Here is a 12,255-nt window from a genome sequence, read left to right as displayed (position 1 = left end):
TCAAGTTCGTTATTTTAAAAATGAGGTATTGTGCATGTGTAGAAAAAGATAGAACAGTTCAATTAGAACTTTTTGCTAAGTAAGAAATTTGTCTTAAAAACCATTTTAGGTTTTTTTCTAAACATGATTTTTTTTTAGTATATTTAACATATCAATTTTTAAAATATATTTAACATTAATTTATAATAAATTAATAAAACTTTTTTGTTCAGTAAAAAACTAGACTTTTTTTTTCAATAAAAAATAAAACTTTTTGTTCAATAAAAAATTATAAAACTTTGTGAAATAAAAGATAATAAAATTTCTTGTTCAATAAAAAATTATAAAATTTCTTGCTCAATAGAAAATAATAAAATTTTCTTCAATAAAAGCACTTTATCGATAAAATGATGCATTAGAAACAAAATTATTTTTGTGAATAGAAACGACGGAGATAATGTAATTTGAATGTTACAAATCGTCGGCAATTCATGTGAGGTTTTAATTAAAATTAAAATTAAAATTTGAAGATTTAATAAAAATTTCATTTTGAAATAAATAAACAATTTTTTTTAAAAAAGAATTTGGAAGTTTGGGCCATTCATATGATACGTTCTCTTAAAACAATCCATTTTAAACTCGCCCTCGCCCTCACTCTCCTCCTTACGCTCCACTTCAATTTTTTACTACTTCTCTGCCGCTACTTGGGAGTATTTTTGTATTTTCATTCGTTTACTGTTTGTCATAAAGACCGCTAGGTTCAACTTGTGCCCACCACTGGTTTTATATATTATAATATTTGATACATTTTAGTTAGAGGTTAATTGCTGGTTTGATAAGTGATTTTTAAGAATAAAAAACTTTAAAGTTAATCAAAAAGTGAAAAATCTATTACATATAGTACTTACCCATACAGTTTACAGTATTTACAACTTATGTTTTATTTTATTTACCCCTTAACAGTGATAATTGTACAAAAATATGATAAATAAAAAATATGATAAAATGTGAAACTGATATGTACTTTTACGCATTAAATTGACAGACTTCAATTTCTTAGAACAATCTTCACTATAGCAAGCCTTCACTTATGCAAAGCCCAAATTAGCTTGAAGGCGCTGTATATAACCTCTCCAGGGCACAGTGCTTTCAAACCAAATAAAAATTCATTTATACATAAGGGAGAATATTTATACATAAGGGAGAATATGGAAAAGAGTTTTCACTCAAGATTTTCTTTACTCGGATTTCAGCTATTCCAAAAGATACCAAACTCATCTTTATTGTCTTTACCAAATATAACGACGAAGGAAGAACAAAACCCAGTATCCTTAGTATTACTCTAAATAAGTTCATAAAAATCAATTTCATAAAAATCAATTTCATAAATACTTTTTTCTTCTAAACCAAATTAAAGAATTAAATATCAGGAAAAATCTGTGATGGGGAAAATTTAAGAAAAAGATTCTTTTTTTTTTTTTTTTAAGAATAAACATGTAAAAATATTATTTAAATATTTAAAATATAAAACTCTTATAGCAAAATAGAAAAATACAATAAAATATAATAACCTTGAAAAAATTAGAATAACAGTAATAAATAATAAATAAACAATTTTCAATGCATTTAGAATTAACTAATCAACCTTCGGAAAGCAGAGAAAAGTGGTTACCATGTAAATCGCCTTTCAAACAGCTTTCCATCTTAATGTCTATTTATCACGTGTCAAAACCAAAAATATATAGTTTATATATTTTATTAATTGAGTTTGAGAAATAATTCCTTGATCCGATCTTAAGCAAAAAGATGCTTCTTTGACGATAAATAACATCTAGGAAGACATACAACTTTAAATTATAGTCAAGTAAGATCTTCTCCTTGATTTTATTTGCCACTAATGGTTGTATTTTAAATAAAGATTTAGATTAGTTCTCTTCTCAAAATCAGCTGGACCAGTGATTTGCTTTCAGTTTGCCATCTTATATGGTACCATAATGTGGTTCCATATAAAAATCCAAGGTTCAAGTTAAAAAGTTTAGGCAATAAATTAAATCAATATTTAGTAAATATTTATAAAGTCATTTGTTGCGAGATTTCTTTTGAATATCTTAATTTAAAAATTTTGGAAATAAAAGTTTTTCTGTAAATTTATAAAATGACTAAAACTTCAGTGGTTAAAAATAGGCAAAAAGGTAAATTTGCACCCAGATAAGAGAAACAGGGGAGGTGGAGGCGAAAACTCAAAAATTCTCATGCTTTGTTACTAGCACTCCGTAAAAAATTGTAACAATATATTACAATATATGTTTCTAAAAGTAGAAATGCGATCACTGGGTATTTTCTTCACTTGATCATTGGTTTTTGACCCGAAAACTACTTTATAATTTCTTTCTTAAATACCAACGCTGTTGTTTAATTATAGGCACATAAGGTACCTGAGAGTAATGTTTCTCAGGGCAATTGTATTAGGGTAAAGGCCCTGCAGGTAATAAGTCCTTCCCCCTCCTCCTTCTCCAAAAAAGTGTTAGACATAAGCTTTGTTTGTATGTTACAATGTTTTTCAGCTGTTTTTGTTATAACCTATTATTCATTCTTTTAACAATACCTATAAAGTTCTATAAAGCTCTTAAATACGATTTACACTATCAATTTAAAAGTTTACTCAGCTTGAAACATAGCAACATGGCAACGTGGTCCTTTCAGACTGTTAAAAAAGTTTAGTTACAGAGCTAAACCAGTTAAAGGAGAATCCTCAACCATGACGACCAAAGCAAGTTTAAAAGTGAAAAAGATGGTAAAAGAAAATTGAAAGAAAAAGTAAACAATTCCGTAAATGATAAACTGAAAGCACGTGTTACGCTTGGTGTAATGATAAACTGAAAGTACGTGTTACGCTTGGTGTAATGATAAACTGAAAGCACGTGTTACGCTTGGTGTAATGAAGTTGGTTTGAGATATGAAATAGATGACGAGGATGAACTAATTTGTCCAAAATGTACGGATTTTTTAATACTTTTTTAAAAGTAAGCATATTATGTTTTTCATTTTTAAACATAACAGCCCTCTCCTAAGTATCTTTTCTGTTATCATGATAAATATATTGCCTAATACCTCACAAGAAACAATAGTTCTCTATTTTTTAAAGCGTTTATCATGGGCCTTCCCGAATAGGATGTTTTTAAAATACTTTTATGAAAACAAAGATTTTTGAAAAAAAAGTCCTTCATATGCAGAAATCTTGAAACTTGATTTTTCTAATATAAAAATACTACAATTTTTGAAATTCAAAGGATTTAAAAGTTGTTTCGGTTGGCCTTAATACCAATAATTTAAAACGTCGTCCGGCTGCTTATCGATAATTTTAAACCTCGTCCGACTGCATAGATACAAGTGTAACTTTTGCGATTTCAAATGGCGGTATGCTGTTTTTTTAGAATATGTAGAAGGCTGTAGTTCTATGACATCTCTACATTATCAGTTTAGAGTTTGGCATTTATATTTCAGGATAATACATGAATTCGAACACAAGATGATCCTTATCAATTTGTTTTTCACCTATAAACGACGGCATAGGTGCAACTATAAGGTTATCTAATTTAGAAAATATTACAACAGATAAACTGTGTACATTTTTTTAATGTATTTTTATTGCAAGAAATTCATTTAGTCGTTGCAATCGAATGCTCATTACAAACAGGTTGCATGTTGTATGCAACGCTTCCTAGTTTTTCGCTGTTTTCGCATCATATCTCTGCACATGTAACAACTACAGGTGAAGCTTCACTGTAGATCAGCGTAACGTTTGTCTCTTTCGCAAGACATTTGCAAATAGGAAAAAAAGTTTTTGTACCGGTTTGTTTTTCTTTGACACAAGTGAAACTGTTGCTTTTTTGCAAACTTTGTAGAGTTGATGAGCCTCTCTTTACTGGGTTGCATGTCTAACACAGTTTATTCACCAATATTTACTTGTCGAGGGCCATTATTCGGTTTTCCAGTGTAAAAATTTCATTGCAATGGATAGCCAATTTTTGCATCACATGGCCAAGCTTTTTTATCCGAAAAATCCATCTAATTCAGCTTTAGTAAATGGCTAAAAAGTTTTTTGCAGTAGTCTTTTAGCTGAATTGGGGAATTTTTCTATTAGTTAACTATTATATATATTGTAGATATTTTCAGCCTTTCTATTAGTTTCAAGTAAAATGATGCCGCGTATTTCTGGAGATTGGAGATTGGAGATTTCTAGAGACTGGAAATAGATTTCTGGAGATTGGAGATTTCTGGAGACTGGAAATAGATTTGAAAAGTTCTTTTGGAGAGTACTGGATTTGGACCTGCTTTTTGTCGTAAAATATCTCGATTTATAGTTTGTGCATTTGCCAGTGCAGAACTGCGCCATCCAGTTCTATCTTTAGAAGTCAAACATTTGACCAGATTTTCCCATTCATCATGATTACCTTCATCTTCGGTCTAAGATTCTAAACTTGAACTAGTAATTAAAGAAGAAAGTGAATATGATTCGCTTTCTTCCTTAATTACTAGTTCAAGTTCAATTTTAGAATCTTACACTGAAGCATCAGCTTGCAGTACATAGCTTTCATCATTAGATGCAAAACTTTTATCTTTTTCAGAATCAGATTCCCCAAATATTTTTTTCATTTCATTGGAAGCAAGTCTATAAATTACGTAATTTGTTAACAAATTATAGCTCATTATCTGTACACTTTTTTTCAGACACTGAAATTTTATGAAATGATTTTATAACCACTCTATTACATAGAATGGTTCTAACTACATGTAACATTTCATTAAATTTCAATTAAATATTTAAATAAAACTGTAGTGATAAATTAATGAAAATAAGATTAGGTACAATTGTACGTATGCTGTCTTGTAATGTAGTAAAATTATGCTGCCTTACGAGGGTTACTGAATATTACAATTTATATTTGTTGTATACTATTTTTACTTATCTTAATAATAATTTTTTAAAAAACAAAAAACAAAAATGTAGTTTTTAGGTTAAATCTGGTTGCTCTCTTGACTTCTGTAGAGCAGGGGAGAGCGGGGTTGGTTGTCACACTTTTTACATTTTAGACTGCTCAGCTTTTATTTTTCATCAAATCAATACCAAAGTTTGCACAAAAGTAGTTTAACTATTTCCGGTAACTATTAGAATATTTTTATGAGATTGAGTGAAATATTTTTTGTTGTAAAATCATTTATTAAAGACCTTCTCCGTGTGACAACCAACCCCACCCATGAGGTTGGTTGTCACATACTATGGGGCTGGTTATCACATTTCTTGATATGTTTTGATTATATTTAAAACTGGTAGCAATAAATTTTATTTATATAATACCAAGAATAAATCTGAATAATCTGGGAGATTTATATCTTTAGCAGCACACATAATGACATCTCCAGAAGTATAACCTCTATTAGTTTTTCTTTTAAAATTTCGTACCATATTATTACCAAGTAGGGTGTATCGAAAAACAACTTTTTTTGAATTTGAAATTGTAATAGAGCGGAAAAGTTGCATAATCTTATAAAAAGCAATTGTGCCAAATTTTTGTGTATATTTTTTATGTCTTTAGTTCGCGCTAGGGCTTTATTTTACTTACAAAAACACGTTTTCTGACCTTTTTTATAAAATAAAAATAACAAATTCTATGCATATACCAGAGTTGTATTAGAGTTTAAACATTACACAATGATCAGGTTAGAAATGGTTACAATTTTTAAGAAAATATTTTAATGTCTTCAGTTGCCGCTAGAGGGCTGAGTTTTTAAGAAAAAACACTGTTTAATGAGTTTCTGGCAAACAAGCTCTGCAGTCCATAATGTACAATTAAAGTTATGTGGAAAATATTTTTGAAAAATGTTTAAAGTTTAGCTGTAATAAAGTTTAACTATCTGATCCATTTCGATCTGTCTCAAACTGTCTTTTTGTGTTGAATAAAGGCATTATTTTTTGCGATGCAAGTCTTGCACGAATGAAGCCTTCTCTTTTAGCCAAACCGCAAACTTGATCTGAAGCTTCGGTTACAAGTTTGATGCATCTCTCTACTCCTTAAGTATGGCATGGAAAATGCTGCACATCTGGAAGATAAACATTTGTTAACATTTCAATTAAATTTTCATCTGAAATGTGAGTGGTAATCGGAGGTTCATTTAGTTCACATTTTTTCCAATCAATTAGATCTAGGGTAAGGTTGCTAATATTGTACCGATGCCTATATTGTACTTTTAACATAACTCGTTATTTTTACAACCCACAAGAAACTTTTTAACTTATTTTTTATCTTTACTGAATGAAATTAAGGAGTCAACTGTTTTTTTTTGCCATCCAACTGCATTAAGGCCAGAGTAAGCTCTTTTTGGTTTGTTATTGGAGATTTCTTATTTTAGGTTTTTATGGCTAAGCATATTTCACTAAAAAAAGCAGAAGATATGATTTGTTCAGTGTATTTATGTTAAAGCATAATTTATCTAAATTCAAAATAAATATTCCTAGAATTTAAAATATCTTATTTTTAGTTGTCAAATTTTTTAATTAACTGTATGTCAGATTAGTTGCGTAAATTGTACCTCAAGGCATGTCCTAAATTGTACCGACGCAACCATTCTGACCGCTAAAAAACGCTTGTAAAGTTTAACAAATTCCTTTTGAGATTCCAATTAGAAAAATATCCATACTTACAATACGAACTTCACCACTTAAACAAAAAATAAAAATATTAGTATAACTCTTGTATTGACAAGCAGTCCTTAAAAAGATGCACTCTCTAGTTCAGTTTTACCAATATGTCAAGGCTGGTGTCATGTTGGCTGTGCAGGTGTTTATCAAAAGCAGATACAATATATCTGAAACTTTTGCCAAAAATAATGTTTTTATGTATTTTATTTTACAATATTTAGTGTGGTTGCTTTTAAAACAGATATAGTATATATTTTTTACATTATTTAGTATAATTATCTTTAATGCCTACCTTCCTCCTCTATTTTAATCTTAGCTAACCCATTGGTAAACATACAATTTAAATAAAAATTGTGCCATATGTGGTGATACCTGTTTTTGGCAATTTCCAGAAGAAAAAAAAGTTCAAGTTGCATAGAGTTTATTAAATAAAAAACTTCATTTCATTATATTACGGGCAATTAGGTGTTATGTTATGTTATATCAGAATATTTCTAATTGCTGATTTTATAAAAACCATTCCTTTTAATCAGTTCTTTAAATCCCTTAAATCTAAAATCATAAAATATTTGCAAAGCTGTAAAGTAATTGAAATCAAGAAAGTGGTACAATATTGGATTACAACGGTACAATTAAGGATCTAGTTTCCTTAATTGTACTCTTAGCGCTATTTTTTTAATTTGATTCTTCGAGACTTAACGCTTTTTAAATTTTGAGTTTTTTTTAACGTCTTTACAACAAACAATCCCTAAATTATGAAATTCAATTGAAAATCCCTGTTTCCACTCAGTAGATTGACTACATTTTTTAGTTTTGTCTTAGGAGGTACAATATTGGCAACCTTACCCTACATAGTCTTTTGCTTCAAAATTAATTTCTGGTATAGAGAACTTTCGGACTTTGTTTGTTTTCATCGATCTTGCTTTCATTATCAGTTGTAATGCCAATTTCCTCACATTTGGGCGAGTATCCAATATCATAGCAAGAAGCATGTTTTCTGGATGCGCAAAAAAACCATTCCTTTGTATAACTGGATCGATGATACTTTTTATTTCACCACTGGCATACCTGGATAAATTGATGGTTAGCCATAAATGTCTAGCACCTTCCGTGCACGAGGGATTACATCTTATATTGAACCACATTTGGCAGTAAACTTTAATAACAAACTCAACTATTTCTCTCAGCCTGTGTGACGGTTCGCTACATCCAACATAGTACCTCAATATTCTGTTTGCAGTGGTCACCCACCTGGCATGGTTAAGTTTTCCAGGATTTCGGTTAGCCAAAGCGTTTGGACAATAACCTGTAGATACTAGAGACTGGCCAACCGTCCTATGTGATCATTTTATTCGTTAATATCGATTATTTCGATTAATGATCAAAAAAAAAACCAAACGATTAAAAAGTTAATTAGAGCGAGTTTTCTATAAACGATCGCGCGACAAGAGAGCCTCTAAATGATTAAAACGATTAATATTCATGAAATTTGATTTTTAATCGATTTGATTTTTTTAGTTAAGGTAGCTGCAATAACTCGATTAAATTATTGTTCAGTTTACTTTTGAGGATGTCCCTGCTGAGAGTTTGAATGATATTTTAGACTCTGAACCTTCTTCTGCCACAAATTCTGACTCAACCAATCCTGGAAGAAGCTCAGATTTAAATGAACTTGAAGATAATGCTTTGGCAGAGCAGCCAACACGACAGCCTTCAAAAAAGAGGAAAAATTCCTAAATCATCTGAAGCCTTGCCTCTTAAACAAACCAACAAAAATAGCTAAACTAATTGAGAGACTTTTTGTTTGCCATCTTTTAATGTGTTCGTGATTTTTATACAATAAATGTTAAAACAAAATGTGTTTCATTGTGTTTTTCATTTTATGCTTTTCTCTTAAAATAAAAAAAAATGTTTTATCGAGTTTTTTATGAACAAGGAGTATTAGAAATTTAAAAAATCTAACTAGATTTAAAATGAATAAAATGACTAATTGTTAGACAATTTGATTAAAATGATTAATAGTTTACTCGAAACTGATTAAAACGGTCACACAACTTAATCGAATTAATCATTAATTTTTTAATTTGGTTGGTCATTAATCGATAATCGAAAATCGCGGTTGTCCGCTCTCTAGTAGATACTGCTTTGCAAATATCAAGTAAGTATTTTTGGTCAGAACTAAGAGATTTTTTGTCTATTTTTGGCAATGTGACACTGACAGGAATGTAGTTGACTATTGGCAAGGTATTACACAATTTAGTTTCTCTTCCGATTGGTCCAGACCATCCGTTGGGTCCTGATGTAGGTCCGTCTAGTTTTTGAATTAGATGCCGTAGAGGCAGTTCATTAGCATGTATTTGACAGATAAACCAGTGGACAGGTCTTTTTAGTTCTAATTCGAACAAAGCAATAACACCATTAAGAAATCCGGTATTGACAGCTGTCCCGTCACAACCCATGGCAACTAACTTAGATGTATCTATGTTGTTTTAAGTTAAAAATGTTTTTATACTTGTCTTAATGCTGCATCCATGCCCTGATGCAGTCTCTACATGCCCTAGATACTTTGAACCTGGTTCCTGTACTAAAACTACATGTTCTTCTTTTATAGTTTTTCGTATATTTTTCTTCTTGTTTGTATCAATTACTAATGTTGTATCTTTTCTTCCATCAAAATACAAACCTTCTAACATTTGAATATTTTCATGGTCTAAATGTTGCATTTTAATTCTGTTTTTCTTTCGTTCTCTTTGAATCTTGTTTTTATCAATTACTTTAGATTTGTCTCCTTTTGAAATTATGTTCATATCTTCCAGCACAGCACACGCTATAAATGCAGCACCTCTGCTTGAAACACCTACTCTATCGCAGGCTTGCGCTAAGGATAGTAACGGTGATCTCATTTGTTCAGTTTTATCTTTTCCGTTCCATTTTCGCTTGCGGCTTTCAGCTGTGTCTAAATAATCAGCATCTGATTCTGAGTCAGTATTCCAAATCACAGTGTCATCAGAGTCAGAATCTTGAGATATAGAATAAAAACTTGAACTCTGAATGCGGCTTGATGATATTGCTTGAGCTTCAATACCTGTAATAGTTAAAGACTGTGTTGATGAGTTAGACAGTAAGTGGCTGATTACTCTGTTTTTTCTTGCTTCTTTTCGCCGTAATCTTAAAGTACTTTGAATGCCGAGTCTTTCCATATACATCATTCTCATAAATCTCTGATTGCTGAGAAAATCATGTTCTTTCTCTGGTACCTTCTTTACTTTTTCACAGATGCATTTAGAAAAATCAAGGCATTTGCATGCTGCAACGTCAAATAAAGTATTTTCTGCATGCTTTTGAAATGTTATTATTTTGGACTTCCACTTGTCTGTTTGTTTTGTTTTGTTTACGGACTTCATAATATTTCTATACTTTTGATTGTAATCAAGAAACATTTTTACAATGCGTTTATGAGACACAGTAGGTATCGATGTTTTTCTACACAAATTTTCTATTTTGTGCGCCAAATTTTCCGATATCTCTTTCAAAGAAGGTTGTTTTCCACCACTTTCCACTCTCATTTTCTGCATTGAGAAAAGATAACTTAGCATGACATGTTTGTATGTTGGCAAGACATTTTCACGTAAGTCTGCTGGTGAACCGAAGATAGGACAAGACTTCTTTCTTGTTGTTACTGCAGCAGAAGACATTTTTGCCATTAAAATTTTCTTTGATTTCAATCTATTTTAATAATGAACAGATGTAAATCAGAACTAATAAATTATAACCTGTGCTTTTTGCTCTTTATCTGAATATTTACTAAATAAATGTTTTGATTATAGACAATTTGTGGTAAATAATGCTGATAGTGATGGAAATAAATGACGTAAACAGTGACGACAAGTGAAAGCATCAACAACATAATTAAAATTTGTTTTAAGTAAAAATTAAGTTTTTACTTAAAAACTCAGCCCTCTAGCGGCAACTGAAGACATTAAAATATTTTCTTAAAAATTGTAACCATTTCTAACCTGATCATTGTGTAATGTTTAAACTCTAATACAACTCTGGTATATGCATAGAATTTGTTATTTTTATTTTATAAAAAAGGTCAGAAAACGTGTTTTTGTAAGTAAAATAAAGCCCTAGCGCGAACTGAAGACATAAAAAATATACACAAAAATTTGGCACAATTGCTTTTTATAAGATTATGCAACTTTTCCGCTCTATTACAATTTCAAATTCAAAAAAAGTTGTTTTTCGATACACCCTATTACTAAGCAAAGAAAAATATTTTAAAATAATTTATGCACAAGACATTTTATATATATACACACACACACAAACACACACACACACACATACTAAATCTAAACAATGTACAAACAAATCAACAAACAGTTGGACTTCTGTATTACTTTTTCTATAACTATATTAAACATTGGATCAAAATTTAAAGTTATACACATTGAAATAAAAATAATTTAGATTATAGATATTTAGTTAAACAAATATAATGCATTAACTTTAGATTTTTAAACAATATCTTAAACATTAAAATATTCTTCAATAATACGGATAAATAAACAAGGAATATCTAAAAGCGGCGTTTAGTTTGCAGCATATGGAATCGAGGCAATTGTGACAACCATCCCCATATATTTTGTGACAAGCAACCCCTTCTATGTAAGTTGCAAGACACCTGTAAATTTACTTAAAAGCGTGTGAATTTCATGAGAACTTTTTTGTGAATTAAGTTACTCAAATGAATAAAAAACTTTAAAAATGTACATTCAAAGCACAATAAAATAGTTTTCGTTTGCTAAAAGAAAATTTCTAAGTGAGCGAAATTTTACTTTTTCATATCAAAAACCTATAAAAACAAATAACTTGTTTTCAACACGCTAAAAAAAGCTGAAAATTACAGTGAAAATGTTTTTTTTTAAGTAAAATTTTAATTGTATGATTTTAAAGATCTAAATCTTATCTACATTTCCTGTAATAAACTTTGTGACAACCAACCCCGCGTGATAACCAACCCCGCTCTCCCCTAATGACGATTTTAATGGAAGAAGTTCGTGAAATTTGTGGCGAAATGCGATGTTAACAAAACGTATAAATAGATCTGAACAAATTATTGTAGCAAAGTTCATCAAAATTAAAGGCGAGTTTTTTTTTAACAAAAATTTTGATTTGGCATCGGTAAATTGGTGTTAAATTCTTTTTTTTTTTTTTTTTTCGTTATTACGTTGATTTTAATTTTATCATCAGTTCATTTGATTTTCCCAACTCCTTACCATGCCATTTTTTTAACTTTATTCTCTTTAGCTCATAATTGTCTTAAAGTTTTGACTGGCAGTGCGTTCTAAGATAAGATTACCTAGTTAAAGTTTTGATAATAATTTCATAATATTTTTCTTTAAAGACTTTATTTTTACATATTTTTTTGATTTAATATAATTTATTGTAAATGGAAGCTGTTTTGGAAAATAATAGGAAGAAACGACGTCATAAAAATAATAGGAAGAAACGACGTTATAAAAATAATAGGAAGAAACGACGTTATAAAAATGATAGGAAGAAACGACGTT

General features: G+C 29.8%; 1 protein-coding gene across 1 annotated transcript; it reads right to left on the bottom strand.

Annotated features, from left to right (window-relative positions):
• Nucleotides 1-5,652: 5,652 nt before the first annotated feature.
• On the bottom strand, nucleotides 5,653-10,937 carry LOC149878306 (uncharacterized). Its single transcript, XM_090073096.1, has 3 exons — nucleotides 8,821-10,937; nucleotides 7,526-7,994; nucleotides 5,653-6,183 (listed from the first exon to the last, which is right to left on the bottom strand). Exon 1 carries the CDS (start codon nucleotides 10,381-10,383, stop codon nucleotides 9,169-9,171), a length of 1,215 nt encoding a protein of 404 aa, XP_089929222.1. The 5' UTR covers nucleotides 10,384-10,937; the 3' UTR covers nucleotides 5,653-6,183; nucleotides 7,526-7,994; nucleotides 8,821-9,168.
• Between the last annotated feature and the right edge of the window lie 1,318 nt (nucleotides 10,938-12,255).

This window comes from Hydra viridissima, unplaced genomic scaffold, assembly GCF_058129835.1.
Source record: "Hydra viridissima isolate aposymbiotic clone 2 unplaced genomic scaffold, HvirCarnegie_v1 scaffold_15, whole genome shotgun sequence".
NCBI classification, from domain to species: Eukaryota; Metazoa; Cnidaria; class Hydrozoa; order Anthoathecata; family Hydridae; genus Hydra; species Hydra viridissima.
This window is presented reverse-complemented; position numbering and strand designations above follow the sequence as displayed.

Excerpts from the sequence above, each read along its gene's own strand:
- LOC149878306 (XM_090073096.1), bottom strand. The coding sequence starts at position 10,383 with ATGGCAAAAATGTCTTCTGCTGCAGTAACAACAAGAAAGAAGTCTTGT.